This window comes from Penicillium hordei (genome assembly GCF_028827395.1).
Source record: "Penicillium hordei strain IBT 12815 chromosome Unknown utg000004l_segment0_segment0, whole genome shotgun sequence".
NCBI classification, from domain to species: domain Eukaryota; kingdom Fungi; phylum Ascomycota; class Eurotiomycetes; order Eurotiales; family Aspergillaceae; genus Penicillium; species Penicillium hordei.
In genome coordinates, this window is record NW_026623145.1 from 3,887,040 (window position 1) to 3,903,018 (window position 15,979).

At 46.6% G+C, this 15,979-nt stretch overlaps 6 protein-coding genes across 6 annotated transcripts; 3 read left to right on the forward strand and 3 right to left on the reverse strand.

Annotated features, from left to right (window-relative positions):
• Positions 1 to 308: 308 nt before the first annotated feature.
• Positions 309 to 509, reverse strand: N7537_008629 (uncharacterized protein; the record flags this gene model as incomplete). Its single annotated transcript, XM_056899683.1, has 1 exon — positions 309 to 509. The coding sequence occupies one exon, from the start codon at positions 507 to 509 to the stop codon at positions 309 to 311; it is 201 nt and encodes a 66-aa protein (XP_056751759.1).
• Positions 510 to 1,309: 800 nt separating this feature from the next.
• Positions 1,310 to 2,489, forward strand: N7537_008630 (aromatic ring-hydroxylating oxygenase subunit alpha; the record flags this gene model as incomplete). The annotated part of the gene is made up of 5 exons (XM_056899684.1): positions 1,310 to 1,396; positions 1,447 to 1,599; positions 1,656 to 1,837; positions 1,889 to 2,304; positions 2,365 to 2,489. 5 exons carry the CDS (start codon positions 1,310 to 1,312, stop codon positions 2,487 to 2,489), a joined length of 963 nt encoding a protein of 320 aa, XP_056751760.1.
• Positions 2,490 to 3,064: 575 nt separating this feature from the next.
• N7537_008631 (putative iron-sulfur cluster-binding protein) lies at positions 3,065 to 3,598 on the forward strand (the record flags this gene model as incomplete). The annotated part of the gene is made up of 2 exons (XM_056899685.1): positions 3,065 to 3,070; positions 3,113 to 3,598. The coding sequence occupies 2 exons, from the start codon at positions 3,065 to 3,067 to the stop codon at positions 3,596 to 3,598; spliced, it is 492 nt and encodes a 163-aa protein (XP_056751761.1).
• Positions 3,599 to 4,735: 1,137 nt separating this feature from the next.
• Positions 4,736 to 6,481, reverse strand: N7537_008632 (uncharacterized protein; the record flags this gene model as incomplete). The annotated part of the gene is made up of 1 exon (XM_056899686.1): positions 4,736 to 6,481. One exon carries the CDS (start codon positions 6,479 to 6,481, stop codon positions 4,736 to 4,738), a length of 1,746 nt encoding a protein of 581 aa, XP_056751762.1.
• A 2,573-nt stretch (positions 6,482 to 9,054) lies between these two features.
• Positions 9,055 to 9,834, reverse strand: N7537_008633 (polysaccharide lyase; the record flags this gene model as incomplete). The annotated part of the gene is made up of 1 exon (XM_056899687.1): positions 9,055 to 9,834. The coding sequence occupies one exon, from the start codon at positions 9,832 to 9,834 to the stop codon at positions 9,055 to 9,057; it is 780 nt and encodes a 259-aa protein (XP_056751763.1).
• A 2,299-nt stretch (positions 9,835 to 12,133) lies between these two features.
• Positions 12,134 to 15,916, forward strand: N7537_008634 (uncharacterized protein; the record flags this gene model as incomplete). The annotated part of the gene is made up of 2 exons (XM_056899688.1): positions 12,134 to 15,029; positions 15,084 to 15,916. 2 exons carry the CDS (start codon positions 12,134 to 12,136, stop codon positions 15,914 to 15,916), a joined length of 3,729 nt encoding a protein of 1,242 aa, XP_056751764.1.
• Between the last annotated feature and the right edge of the window lie 63 nt (positions 15,917 to 15,979).

A 15,979-nucleotide genomic window follows, 5' to 3' on the forward strand; every position in this document is an offset into this window, starting at 1 on the left:
AATACATATTTACCGATACCAAGGTTGAATACATGGATTTACGCGGTGTTTTGCCCCGAAAACCATGCGAAATCAAGCTGGTGTAAGTAAGCAGCTTTACAAAGCTTTTTCAATGTTGATATAGTGAAGCTGGAAGTAATATGAAATAACCAATTAATTAACAGGAATAATTATTATAGAAGAAACGCCTCTTTCCGAGGTCGAGACCAGTACAAGATTATTAACATTAATTCTTTTTCACACTCTAAAAAGGATTTCCAAACGATAAGCAAGAAACGAAGAGAAAGAAAGCTACTCACTACTCTTTACTACTCTTTATTTTCCCGAGAATTCACACTGTCGTTCTCAAGCCAGGTGTCCAACGTTTTCGTCTCGGGATTAATGTCCTCATTATGGAACCATTTAAACATATAACCTATGGCCTTGATAGCAGCCATGAACAAAGAGCAAATCGGACGGGACGCCATACGCAGGCTCTGTCCCATGCGGCGAGAGAAAGCTTGATCCATCTAGTTAAATGTCAGTTCGTCGCCAGCCAGGGGAATTCCCTTGCCCTCGTAGAAGTAAGTTAGAGCGCAATGGTCACGGTAAGTGCGAGGCCAGATCAAGTTGCTGGATGAGCAATTCTTTAATTCTTATGTAATGTACCTAAGCGCCCTTGGTTTTACTCAACGATCAAAAAAAAGGTGTCAAGAGGTGAGCACTAAAACGGAAAGGGAAAGCCATCTTGCGTGGCCTGGTTTCCGATGGGCATGTTTAGATCACCACGTTAATTAACAAACCACAGCAAATGATTGGAACAACCGTTGGAAGTGCGCTAAACATTTCAATCAACATTTTTGTTCTCTCGATATCATCTGTCTTCTGAACTTAGCCCTAGCATAGACAGGCTAGAAATGCCTACTTAGGTATATTCACTTCCACCCTCATCGACTCCCCCCCCTTGTCGTCATTATTCCTTCATAAAAGTCCAAAGACCCTGAATATCTTCTACCTATCTCTGGGGCCTTTGCACGGCTAGAACATCTTAGATCTGTGCGTCATCCGTGTGATCAGACGTGACACCAACGGGATTCGATAACTTATTTGGGAAACGATATACTGAACCTCTCTAGCGCACTCAAGGTTGGACAGCATTATTGCCACGAAAAAAGATTCATGTCTATCAGTTGAGGTCGAGGGTTACTCTATTGGCACAACACGCAATTTGTGGCGATATAAAAATGAGACTGCTTCGCTGTCGCTGTCGTTCACAATTTCAATAATGTTTATTTGATTCTTGAATTTACTCATTAATTTCATCGATATCATGGCCGAGCTCACTCGCACATTGCCCGCCTCTTGGTACTGCAGTCAGCCGCTGTATCAGATGGAGCGGCGGGCGGTCTTTCTCAAAGTATGTAGCGCAGTCTGCTGGCAGTTGAAGGAGACTAAGATCTGCTCCAGTCTTGGTACTTGCTCGGCCCTGTCACTAGATTCCAGGTTGTGGGCGAACATGTTCCGTACGAAGTTGCGCAACAGCCTGTCTCTGCTGTTCGCACCACGGGAGAGGCTTTGAACCCCGTTGCCGAGGAGCTGAAGGTTGTCTGCATGAAAACTGTACGTGGGAGCCATGTGCAACGTCAAGTTCCTTCTAACAATTTTGCTACTCACAGGGCAAAGAACTACGTAGCCACCTCACCCCAACTGGACTCCTCTTCTCAACTATCTCCGATAATGCTCCCGGTTTCCATGAATTCTTCCCAGAGCTTGAGGAGCTGCTCGGTAAAGTCGACTTCACTAAGCTGCCGCACCGTCGTAGCATCAGCTACGAAGGCCGGTTCAACTGGAAGACCATGTAATCTTATCTCTTATCCTGCTATATTGTGTTAGTATTAACTTTCTTCAGGGTCGATGGATATCAAGAGTGTCTTCACTGCCAATACACCCATCCATCCTTTTCCAAATACTACCCGCCGACCTTCTACACCGTGCGCAACAAGCACAATTTTTCACAGCATATCGCGGACCCGAACAAGTCAGATGATGGCCTATTCCTGTATTTCTTTCCCAACTGCACGCTGAATGTCTATGGCGGTGGCATGTCCTCCTTCAGAGTATGTCCGACCGCTGACCCCCATGTTACCCGGATGGAATTCGATTACTTCCATCTTGAATCTGGAGACAAGTTCGAAGAATACTTTAAATTTGTGCGTCAAGTCGCTATGGAAGATTTCGAGCTCTGCGAAAAAGCCCAGAGCAATCTCGCCAAGGGAGTTTATCATGAGGGAATTCTGAACCCAAACAAGGAGAATGGCGTGTCTTGTGAGTTGTAGCTTTTAAAGTTTGTTTATGCAATCATGCTAATACACATGTCTCTTCCAGACTACCAGAGACGAGTATTTGATCTGGTCTGCGAGCAGCATGAGTCTGACATGACCGCCAAGACAGCGAAAGAGTCTGGACTGGAGGAGCATGTTGCGCCCTCCGTGGTTCAAATGGCAGCGTAGTATTTATTCATGAGAAGATAGTGATCGGTTTTTTGATATGAGATATGAATGTTAATACGATTATAATCTTAACACCCTGCACAGTACTCGCTGTATGATAAAGGTAACTCTAACCATACAGGGTCAAAAATTAGAAGTGACAAGTCATCGGATCGATACCAGGAAATTCCAACCCAATCGGGTAATGTAGGGAGACATCTGCGCTAAATGTGGAGAGTATAATGTGGAGGGATGACATCTAGGCTTCTCAGTGACAACTATATCAGTAACAGATGCCAACCATCTATTATCGAAAAAGTAACACTTTATTTCTCATGGAGTCTACCGATGCAGATTATTTGCCCTCTCCAGCCTCTATCCTCTTGGCCTTAGTGACAATCATATTTCTACTCCACCGAGCATGGCCTCATTTATCTCAAACCAAAACCGATAAAATCACAGCTTCTAATGTAATCGCCTCTCTGAATAACTCAGACTTGACGGTGTCCAAAGAACCCGAAATCCCAGAAGGATGGTGGAGCGGTCGGGAAGTCTTCGAGCTCGAACGGCGCGCGCTCTTCAGCCAAGTAATAGAAATGCCAGTATGATATGGCTTGGCGGGAATTGCTAACATATAGCTCTAGACATGGCTCTATCTTGCCCATAGCTCGCAGTTTAAAAAGCCCGGCGCGTATCAATCTTTCGACATTGCCGGGTTCCCCGTCTTTCTCATTCGCGGTAAAGACGACAGGATCCGCGCATTTCATAATGTCTGTCGCCATCGCGCCTACACTATTACCAGAAAGGAAACTGGTGCCTCGACTGTTCTTGGTTGTCGGTATCATGGCTGGAGCTATGATACCACTGGGCGACTTGTGAAGGCTCCTCAGTTTGATGACGTTCCCGGGTTTGATAAGTCGAAGAATAGTCTGTTTGAGGTTCATACACGAACCACCGACCAAGGGATGGTTTTCGTGAATCTAAAGTCTAGTGAGTCCACTGCATTTGACAGTGAGGTGGCTTCAAGTTTGAGTGGAGTTTCGCGCATAGCTAGTCTGAAAGCGAAATCCGCTTGGGTTGCTGGTCAGACTTTGTCGGGGGACTTCAACTGGAAGGTTGGTGGTGAGTAACTAATGTCAAGGATAGTTGGGGACAATGGCTGACACTTCAATAGCATGGACTCGTCACCTCGATGTCTATACCAGCGAGCTACATTGCAGAATATCTGAAGTATCGATGCCCTCTCCCGCCATGAAAGTTATCAGGTCTATTACGCGGAGGAGTGCCCTGGGAGAGTGTTCCTTATTTCCTATTACAGTTATTTATTCGTTTCAACAAACGGATTTATGTCTCGCCCTTTCTTTCTTTCCCGCCTCGGAGTCAAAGACACATATTCGCTACGACCTCTTCGCCCACTCCGCTGTCAATGAACCAGACATTCAGAAAATGTCAGAAGTATTACAGAGTGCAACGAAAAACTTGATTGCGGAGATTGAACTTGAGTATCAATCTATCTCGACCAAACAAAGGTGAGTACTGTTATACTTATGTTATATCCGAGAAGACCTGACCGATGATCCTTTGACTAGATCTAGCGAGCTAAATTGCACAGGTATGGCCATCAAACATCAGGGCCTCTTTTCTATTGCTTTTTCTATTACCTAATTTAATTAAACAGACACTTTTCAACTTTTGAGTCGACTCCAGGAGCACACAAAGCTCGAACGGATCAAAGGGGGGCAAATCCTCCCAGCCATGCACAAGCCAGAAGGAAGCACTCTATTCCAAAAAGCAGACCAATGTAGGTGCTTTAATTTCTAGCTTGGCTTTACTGTCCTACTAATTCACAGTAGTATGCAGAGAGCTAGACTGTGTCAACGGTGGATCGCAGAACGGTACTTCACCAGGTGTACTTGACTGGTAGACTTGTCCAAATCTCAACTTTGCTTTTGGTCAGCCTGTTTATTTAGCACTTGGTTTGGCAATTTAAGACTGATTAGCTGATATAAGAGATGATATGCAGTATAGAATAATCTGTAAATAAACTGGTCGTAAATTTCTAAATAGTATAAACATACAAAACCAGCAAAAGGTCGGCACGAATCGAATCGGAAAATCAAAAACAAACATAGGATCTAAACTAAACCAACGCAAAGCCATCAGACATAAATAAAATAAAGAAATAATATGCATAAAGCGTACCCACATACTTCATACCAGAAGCAACGCCGATCCCCTCTACCAGTACCAGGCCGAAACACAACCTCTCAGCTTCGGCGATTTGATCCCCCCCTGCGCACAGTCTTAGTGACCATATTGCTAGGATCTCTGATAGGACCAAGAGTCTGTCTCCCCCTACTGCGAGCAGTAACATGACTGGGCCTATTCCTCCTAATAGCCTCCGCACGAACAGCATCCGACATAATGCCATCATCATACATCAGCGGTATTTCATGCCGAGAAAGCTTGCGTGTCTGAGGGCTTCTGGGGTAGGTTGCGCTATCTCGAGTGGGCGAGCCCTCCCGCGAGCTGCTTCGAAGCAGCCGCGTCCCGGTTCCGATACTGTGCATGAGGACAAACATATCGTTATCGTTTATGAACGCCTTCAGCGCTAGATGCCATTCGCTGCCCGGCCAGAAATTGGACAGACGGCGGACGAGCGCTTGCATCTTGCGCACCGCTAGGAGCTCCATCACATTCTGCGTGGGTTCTGTGATTCGGCCGTCGGCGAGCTTGCGCTTGTGCGATGCTAGTCCTTCGGCGATCTCGGTGCCGAAGATCTTGCCATATTCATTATCGAATAGTGAGTCTGGGAGATGTGAGACGATGATGGAGAATATCTCCCCGCTGTGAAGGTACGAGCTTCTAGCCGCGCAGATCAGGGCGTACCCTTGCGGGCCTCCGTCTAATCTTGACTGCATTGGATCCGATTTCTGACACAGCCAGTCGATTGCGGCTGGCTCATCGAAGCATGCGGCGTACATCAGCGGGTTCATGTTTTCTGAGTTTCGGACCTCTGCGGTGAGCATGGAGAACTTATCGAGCCACTCCATAAAGTCGGCTCCGGCGGGGTTGAAGGATGCTGCGATGTGCCAGGATGACTCTAGCTGTCCGCCGAGCTCGTGGAACTGATGCTCTACGTTGCCGATGTTGATTCCGTGTTGGTATAGTGCTTCCGCTACGGAAACAGGTGCGACAGCACAGAACTCGTGCATCGCTGCTTCGTGGAAGATTGTGCGAAGTTCCTCGATCGGCACAAATCGTGCCTGACGTAGCCTGTTCAGGGTAATCACGAACTGGGAAAATGCACCGACACCGACGAGTGAAAGAAGAATGTGGTTTTCGCGGGTTTCTCTGATATCCCTGGGTTTGGTCAGATGTTGAGGATCCACATTGCTGACAATGTAGGTGAGCAAATCCATATTGGGCCCATTCAGTCCTGCCTCAAGCCAGCTTCTTCCCGACAGATCATACCCATTCGGCGTGACAATACCGAATTGAACCAGAAACTCTAAGCAGGAAGAACATTGCATCGCGGCATTGTATGCAGGATGGGTCTTGAATGGGTGGTGGTCCGTTTCTCTTGGGAATGTAGTGCAATCCGACAAATGGCCCATTGCATCTTCATAATTTGTGTAGGACCGGATCAATTCCTTCCATCTTTCCACGGTACCAGCGCGTTTAAACCATTTTTCCACGCTCATTTTGAGAGGTCCATTGTGTCTTACGAGCCCATGCATAGCGTGGATCTTCTTTTCCTCCATATATCGAACTCCGACTGAGAAACCAACCATCCTGTCGAATATGATCTCGAGTGCTTTCTGAGGAAGCTGGGCAAGAGGCAACTTGGTAGCCCATTGGATTTGCTGGGCTGCTGTTTTCTTGTCGACTTTGCTTGGCCAGGCAACCTGAAGCACACCACCTTTGACGTTTCCACTTTGCAATCGGTCGAAGATGACTCCCCAAACTGCTGGACCCCAGGATTCCAGCATTTCTTCGTTGAAGCCGACCATGATGAAGTAATTTGGGAAGGCTTGTTGTGAGACTATTTGAGGTTCGTCAGAAAATCTGTCAAGCAGTTGACATACACCTAGTTTATATCTTCACCCTCTCCAACCCCCAGAAACGTCGATATGTGACAGTTCTCTGCACTTCCTTTGATCGAAGGAACCAAAGAAGACAAATATAGATTCTTTTGCAGTTATTGGACAAGAAGCAACATGATTTACTCCTAGAAGGGTAGACGAGGACGGTTCTAAGAGGACAAATGAACAAAGAGTTGAAGAACCAAACTCCTTTTTTTTCCTGGGGGATGGAGCATATTAAGCCCATATTTATATATTTGAAATGGAATACTGAGCCCAGCTACGAAGGTCGAGTCTACGGTGAGCCCTGTGCATTAATTCCAAATGCCGAACGGAGAATGATGCTCACTAACCTTCATTTCCGTGACATCAAGTCAACATTGACAAGTGAAAATTTTTACCATTTAACCGCACAATTAAAAAGTAATGCAAGCGCTATCACATGTTACTCATGGTCATCAAAGATAGTCGAGGACTCGAAGAAACGTGGGAAACGTGGCTTTAATCGGGTTCATCTTAAGAACAAAGAGCTTCTTTCACAACCCAGAAGCGACGTTCAAATATTTCGTAATTTCTACATACAAATTGAAACGAAAGGGGAAAGTGCACCTAATATTCTAGATAAGCCCCAGTCGCAAGGTTTAGTATTACCTCCTCGAGCACTACAATGTGTAAATAATCATAGCAGAGAGATCTAGATATTCAATTGTATAAAGGAAGATGAAGATCAGTATCGAAATCGAAAGCAATTTACCCGACTTTAATTTTGACAAAGAAAAAAGGATTGTGTAAGACGGAGTAAGAAGTCATTTCAGAAGGTACAAAAAATATTATCAACAGGTACCTCAACTAGAAAGGTCCCCCTTCGGCAAGACATCCAAATTTAAGTCACCACTAAAAGTATCCCCGGAGCTTTTCCTCTGACTACTCCTATGGGTCAAGACAATTAGAGTCAGCGCTATAATGCAACGTGCGAATTGGATTGAGTGGTTGAAAAAGCTAAGTTACTAATACTATGAAACTGACATGTTCATACTTTAACTTGATTATACCCCCATTTTGAACTTATTGCCTTAATAGGAGGATCGATGAGAATCTACTTGCCGAACTATTCGAAACCACTTATACGACCTAACTACTATAGTTGTAGGTGAAGAAGGTCTTGTGCCCTTACTTTGTTGGACTTGACCTCACTTTGTATTATATACACAAGGTGAAAAGGCATTTGTGCTGTTCCAATCATTCTACCTTTCTTGTGAACAAATCAAACCGAACGCCATCGCCTATTGAAAAAAAGAAAAAAAAAAAGGCTATTTCAAGCCAGTCCGTACAACGCGCACCCACACACAAGCTTGTGATTTAAGGACTCTTTGACAGCCTCACGCGGCGTAAGAAGCTTTATGCCCATCATTTAGCACGTCTTGAGGACATGGCACAAGAATTACTCCAAATTATCTATTAATAGTATTAAGCTGTATAGGGTAGGTGGAAGCTCTTGAAAAGCCTAAACAGTCAAATAAGATTTCTGCAAGACATCAATATTCAAGTCAGCACTAAAAGCAGCCCCCGGGTCCTGGGGTAAATTTTTATTATTGGCTGTGCCAAGATTAGATGTTCTCGTATTTTGCTTCCACTTTGATTTAGACTTTCTTTCTGCTTGTTCCTGAAATACTTGGCTTCGGATATATTTAGCAACACTCCACTCGCAAAACATTAACATTTTTGGATTAGTTTCCCCAACTCTGAGGGAATATCACGTACGAAAGAGAAAATATGGGCTCGTTACTGGGATCCAATAAATCATGCAGAGGAGCTTCTTTCGGCGCTAACACATTCGGCAAGACCGCCGATCCTTCGATAGTGAGAGTCAAATATCTAAAAGTAGAAACTCACAGAAAACATCTCAAAAAGCCATATAATATTATAACATAATACGATGTACTGTAACCGCGAGTAGCACACACACACATAAACTATCGAACAGAGGACGATACTCATGCAGGGTGATGTCAGCTAGTTTGGATCCCACGCGCCACGGGTCTTCAACATTATAATACGATGTATTTGTACATTTACAACGGACTTGTTGTTGCAGATCAAAACTGCTCTGAGATATGCTGGTAGATTTGTTGTCATTGGCAAAGCTTTTGGTCCATTACTGGCCTCAAGCTGTGGTTGATTGTAGTGATGCTTAGCTTCAGGCCAATGCCCACTGATGAACGCCCACTAGCACAATATAAGTAGCCCGATTGTTTCAGTTAAAAGTCCGAGTAAGTCCGTCTGACCCTAGACAGTTTAGGGACTTGAATAGTGACAATTTGCCTTGCGCACTTTTTCTGCGCCATAGACTCTAAACCGAAGCGCAACTCTAGTATAGATCAAAGACAGGCACATTCATATTCGGGAGAATTAAACTATAAGTCTACTTCAACCCAAGCTAAACATATCCATTGGTCCGTCAATATTACCCCTGGCTAAATACAGAATATTCCAAACCCAAATCAACAGTCTCCGGCATCAATCTTGGCCTCAGCCTCAATATCAGCAAGTTTAGTCCCAGCAGCAATCTCATCATACCAAACACTCCTAGTTCCCTGAGTTCCTTTCATCTCCTTATCATCATGCCAACCATTCGCATAAAGACCAGCCCGGAACTGGAAAGCCGCATCACCGTCAATGGTAGTAATGAGATCCTTCTCATCCAAAACCTTCTCCCCATCATACCAAACTCTGAAATACCCCGTCTCATCCGACTCCCACTTCGCCTCAATCTCAACTCTGTGCCATTCACCCGCAGTGACAGTGGCTAGGTTATTGAAACCCTTAACATTCTGCTTGCAGACTGAACCCTGCTTGACACGCGTGTAGAGTTTGTTGCCCTTGAGCGCGACCATGGTCGTCGGCATCCAGTCGTCGCAGCCGCTGTCTGTGAAATCACCGATGAATTGCGCGATGCTGTAGGATTGCACGGGGGAGAATTGCCAGTCGTCTTGCAGTCGGAAGGAGAACCCGTATGCGCCCGTGTCGCCGCGCTTGTAAATATCGTTCTTCACCACTTCCGAGTGGTACCGGCCGGAGTAGCTTTTGTCGTAGATTTGAGTCATTTTGAGCGCTGTTTTGCCCTCGTACACCTCATCTGTCACTTGCTTCACAGTGCCCTTGTGTTCTTGATTTATTTTGTTCCAGCCTGAGGTTGTGCCGGAGTTTTTGAAGATTAGGCTCGCCTGAGCAGTCAGGCTAAGCGCCAGCAATGCTGCGACTGAGGGGAGTTTGCCAAGCATGATAGGGGCAGGTAGAGATAATTGATATGGAGTAGGGTTGGCAGTTGTATCTTTCAACTAGTTACATTCTCGTGGGTTTCGCGGTTTTATACGATACAAAGCCGAGCTTCCCTCAGGGGAAGTTAAACAGTGCCGAGTTTCCCATTAGTTTGATTAATGTTCTATCATTGAGTCCTCAAGAACCTAGGGGATTTACTCAAAAGAGAAGTCAGCCAAGACATCTAAAACGATCGATCAAGGCCGGTTTCGTCTGCAACAATACTCCTGATAATCCACTGCGGATAATATGGTGAGTATCATTGGGTCAATAGCTGTGAATTATATGCAATTTACATGATTTAATATATAACCCTTGCTTGTGGATCATCTAGCTCTCGCCACCCGTTGGTCGAAAGGTACTCCGTAACCCTGCACAACGTTACATAGTGCTCAAATTCCCCTGCGCGAGATTTGATAACCACCAATCTTACTGTTATAAGCAAATGGTATAAGGATATGTAATTCCAGATCGAGTAAACCAAGATGAAGCAATATAAGATGAATAGAGGTTAGTAAATGATCTCGGGGACTGAGGCAGCCATAATCTTCAGGCAGAAAGTCTTCTTCTCCTTTTCTCTCCAAGGCTGCTCTTTTCACTTACTCACAATCTGCTATATGCCTCAATATCATACTTTCCCTCTTTCTTCGTTTCCTTTGTTTTGTTTATTGTTCCTATCAACAATTTACTTACGCTTACCTTCCGTGTCTTCTCTGACAGCTTTTGTGATCAACGAGTTTTTCAGTCACCAAAAGATATAGACCTTTCCAATGAAAGTCAGACATAGAGTCAAATCGTTATCGAATCGAGCATTAAGTCCAGTCCAATCCACACATGGCTACCATGGCGAAGGAAAATCCACGAGAACCCGACAGCGCCGGACATTTGCGCCCCAGCCTTTGCCGTTTCCTTTGCAATATTAGCCGTGATACCATAGACGGTGGGAAGAAATATGATAGGAGTAGCACGTGGATTTCACCTGAACCGACTAGTCGAGTAGTTGCTCTTTTGATGTATGTATATCCTCCTTCCAGATTGGGCCAATGGTCGAGTTGCAGGGTGCAGAGTCAAGCAGATACCCACAGTGGACTCTAGCCAAGCTCACTCATAGCAATTTGGTTCCCACAGTTATTCAGGTATTAAAATACGGGATGTATCCACATAATGCCACAGAAAACTTCAAAAAAGATATACTAGGTATGCAGTATACACGAAAGCTTTTTAGCCAGGCAAGAGAGGCACGCACTAGATGAGACTCCCCTTCTGATTATGTTGGCAAATAATACTAGCTGATGAAATCATCTGTAAAAAGCAATACGAAATACTACGACTATCAGCAGGTTTTCTACGGACTTACTAAGACTATCAACAGGTCGAGCCTTGGAAAGTATACAAATGTACCAGTACAAGTCTGTCTTATTCACCTAGGCACAGTCATAGTTGGGGGCTGGAATGCACCAGGCAATGGGGCGGAAAATGTAGTGATCGCCTTGCATATATTTTTATGTGGGATTATTATCGCAGATCATTGGCCAAATTGGGCTATTCGTATAAGAATAACATTCACTGCGCCTTTCCGAGTACGAAAGAACACGAAGTTTGAAGCAACTATAACTATAAAACCAGCCATTTAAGGATTAGAGAATCTTCGTTGAACATGAACACATTTACTCCGTACTTTACTCCGTATCTAACAACTTACTCAATCGGCAATTTGGGGGTGATCCTTTGGCCCCAGATGATCGCCGTTTAGCTGCAGCACACTAAACCAGTAATCGACAAAATAATCAATTATGGTCGAATCATTTGTCTAGACCATTTTGAGAAACGCCATACTGCGTACAAAACCTTGGAGGACCACCTGCTGGTTTTTGGGGGCCTAAAAGGGCGATATCAACAGGTCTGTGCCTATGTTGTGCGGTATTAGATCTACCTACAATAGTTCTCATTCCGAGCTTCTCTTCTGCTTCATTTTTTCGGACTCCTATGCTTGCAAGAGAAGACAAAAGAAACAGTTGGTGGGTTCGTTGGTCTTTGTCCTATACAGCCACAGCCGGTACGAACTATTTTCAACAAAGAAACCCATATACTTCGCCTCCACGAGTCTGCTTTCACGAGATTGCAATTTGCAGTATGTTCTAGCGCAACCAACATACGATTGGGGGGCTTTGAGCAACATCCTGACCTGTTAACAAAGAGCAAGGACAGCCTAAACCGGTCAACAATGCCCCACGAATAGAAATTTGGAACAAGAGTTAAAATATGAGTTACTGGCTATCATCATCGCCTTCCGGGCCTTGTGATCCTTCAAACCAGAAGACCAAAGCTTTGAAACAAAAGAAACTAGTTTTTCGACCTCCCTCGCTGAAGCTTCGAAGGAAACACTTCAGTCTGGAAACCAAAGTCGCAGCTCTCCGAGGCACTGTTTCAGGTCAATCGAGTCCCATAGTCAATAAAGAAGTGCAGACAATGCCAGCACAGGTTGCAGACACCACCCATGGCCCGTCTGGATCGGCCCCAGGGGCCCCTGCTAAACACATGGCAGCCGACACTAAAAAGACTCAAGGTCAACCACACCATCTGGGTCTCAAAGAAGAAGACATCGCTAGCGGGAACGCCGGGGACACTCGGTCTGCCTCCCCGCGGAAATCTTTAGACACTATGATTGACTTGGAATCACCCCAGGATTCTGAAGCTGATTCTGAAATTTCTCCATTGTCGGACTATCCCCATCCATTGCGTTCAGCTTCCCGCTTGGCCCGCTTCTTCCCAGAGCTATCCTCGCACTTCGCCGTTGTCTCCCCGGTCAGTGCTGATTCCAAAATGGACCGCTCGACGGGGCCCTCTTTTTTCGAACGAGAACTAGAAGAACGCGTGCAGTCTTTATATCGAAGCTCTTCAGATGTCGCAACCGATGCACATGGGGCTGTCGATAAACCGCAGATCACCTTCTCGTCTTCTGGGTCTGATGGGACTTTGGATTGTGCTTCATCATGCTACAGTCATCGCACTTCGGTGACCAGCGTCGGCAGCACGTTCTGGGGAGATGATGGACGACACCCCTACAAAACGGCAGATGCATACTCAATCTATTCTCCCGTCGCCGCCGGTGTCTTCGACGATGCCGATTCCATCTGTTCCTCGCGGCCTTCGTCAATAGTTGCGCCCTGCCACCCACACGTGTCAAAACTCGCCCGCCCAATGCCCATCGCCAAAAAGGCATCGATGAACGATCTCAAGAACAAGCCCTTGCCACTAGAGCCATTCTACGGTCCCAGTTCAGCACCGAGTCACCACGACGACTCCCCCCTTTCGGCAGTTTCACCACACCTCAGATCCAAGTGGTCAACGCATTTCTCAAAGAGAGACTCACTGATCTCGTTGCAACATCCCGCCACAATGAGCCACGACGACTGGAAGCATTCCATGTTACACCAGTTGAATACCCACCGAGATTCCAAAGATCCGTTCCATACATGCGGACACAGTCAGCATCAGCCGCAGCGTCAGGGTCGACAAGGGTCAGATCTGGTAGTCGCTGGTCATCGAGCTCGCCATGTCCCAACATTGTCGCAGGCCACCGAGGAACTTGAGGATGCCCTGGCGGGCCTGGGTCATCAAAATTTGTCTCACAAAACGCCATTGATCCTTGATGGGCCGTTGCAGATCAGCCGCCATAATGGGGACTTGATTGCTACCCGGCCCGCGCCCCTCCCCCCTTCCACCAAGCCTCACTCACAAACCCCGCAAGGGAAGTTCACACTGAAGAACAGTGGGGTCAACACAATTAAATCAATAGGGTCAAGTCCAACCAAAGAAAAAAGTCAAAAACTCAGTAAGAGAGAAGCGAAAGACAAGCGATCGGGCAGGGATAGGGAGAAGGAGATGGATGAAAAGGCCGACGCCAAAACCACTCCAACTTCCAAAGAGACCATCAAAAAGGCAAAATCCAAGAAATCATTCCTGGCCTTTCGCAAGCAAAGCCCAGCGCCACGCGATGCAGTTAGCGTCAGCTCCCGGTCGGAAGATCCCCTTCACATGACATTAGAAGGGCATTCTTCCGATCCCCTCGATCTGGCCCCCACGCACAACAGCCTGTTGCTTCAATTACCTCGTCTACAAACTAATGGTCTCCGGAATCCCTTCAATCACGTTGCGGAACAAGCATTGTTACCGGGTAGCCCTGGCCCGGTCGCCATGGAGGGCGTGAAACTAGAGGAGAAGCCCATAGCCTCCAAAATCCGTCAGAGCTGGGCTCTGGTCTCGACTGCCCAGGCGAGCAGCGTCCAACTCACCGAACACATCTATGAACTTCCCGCTACTCCCCCGTCACCTTTATCTGCATTCCATTCTGAGGCTGAGCGCAATGTCCCAGTCAATATCCCTCTCCCCGAAGATATGCCAGTTGATTTGATTTTATCAATCATGCAGAACATCGACTCTCTAGATGACCTTTTCAACTTCGCCCTCGTCAACAAAAAGATATACATTGCGTTCAAAGGTCGCGAGTTGTCCATGCTGAAAAATGCCCTGTTCAAAATGTCCCCGCCCGCATGGGAAATGCGCGAGATGAGTCCGCCATGGGAAATGGAGTGGCAGCTACTTGTAGATCCTGACTCCCAGGTTCCAGAATACACGCCCACGCTGTATCTACAAAGGTACGCGCAGGATATATACACCCTTGCCAAGCTGAAGGCATTGGTTCTTGCGAGGTGCGCTCCGTTCCTCCGTCGTGATACTATTCGCGGTCTGGCGGGCGTGGACATCACCCGCGCTGAGGAAGTCGACGATGCGTTCTGGCGGCTCTGGACCTTCTGCCGGATTTTTGGCAGTGGTAAGGGACGGGAGAATGATATCGCTGGCCAAATGGACTGGTTAAAGGGTGGTGTTCAGGCGAAGAATCATTTCACCTCGGCTTCGATGATAACACAGCCTTTCGGTATGAATAACGTTCTATTTGAGCCCCCCGATGGATTCGGTCGTGGGAATCTTTCCGGCTTATCGCAGAAGCAAATGTACGACCTAACGGAGATCTGGACGTGCATGGGTGTTCTATTACAGCCGTTGCATGGAAAGCGCATTGAAGCTCGCAAGGTCGGCGTTTTCGATAACATGAACGTCCCAGATGGTGATCTGGCTCGCGAAGAGACTGTTCTCGGTAAGTGAAACAAACAATCTGGTCTATTTGATCACGGCTAACTCAGAAATACAGAGGAATGGACTTCATACATTCTCACGCTCGGTCTAGGCGCAGTCCTAACACTCAGCTCAATCTGCCCAGCCGATACCACCGCCGCCACATTCACTAAGGCCAAGTCAATCGGTCTCACCAAATGGGAAGCAGCCGAAACCGAAGCAAGTCGATCATCATTCCTAAAAGAAGCAGTCTCGCGCGCCTATGATCTCCAAGAACGGGCCCTTGACAGCCCAACCGAAATCAGCCCGCAAAAAACAAACCCTGCCGAAAGTGATCGCGAGATCCGTGAGCGCCAAGCTGGATTCGCCTACGAGCTTCGTCATCGCCGTGAGCGCGGTCTCGATCCAGATCCCGAAGGCCGGTTTTCCTTCTCTGCCGAACGGCCTATGTCGGAGTTCAGCACTATTGTTCATAATCTCAACGCTTCGCTTCAGGATCACCGGCCCATTCCATCTGTGCCTGCGCTCGTTCTTGACAGGTCCTCGACTTCGACTGCTGGGACGGCTCCACAGACCCCAACTCATCCGTTCGACCCTGCCAGTGTCTTTGCATCGTCGCATACTCCACCGACAGCTATGGTGTCACTGCCTCTGAGGCCGCAGGTTCTGGATCCTGTTGACCGCGCCATTGATATGATGGTTAATGAGCTTGGCTTTAGTACGCAAGATGCTAAGTGGGCTCTTAAGATTACAGATACTGGTGAAGGGATTGATGCTACCGCTGCTGTGCAGTTGCTTCAGCGTCAGCGGAAGAAGAATGAGCGCAATCCCTTTGGTCAAGGTGATACCCTACTGTCGGATGTTATTAAGCGTCAAAAGTCACAGGAATTGGGCTGGCACTGGGCTTGATAGTGATTTTATTACTTTGTCTTTTTATTATTTTTGGCCCGCATTCCATTTCCATCACGCGAT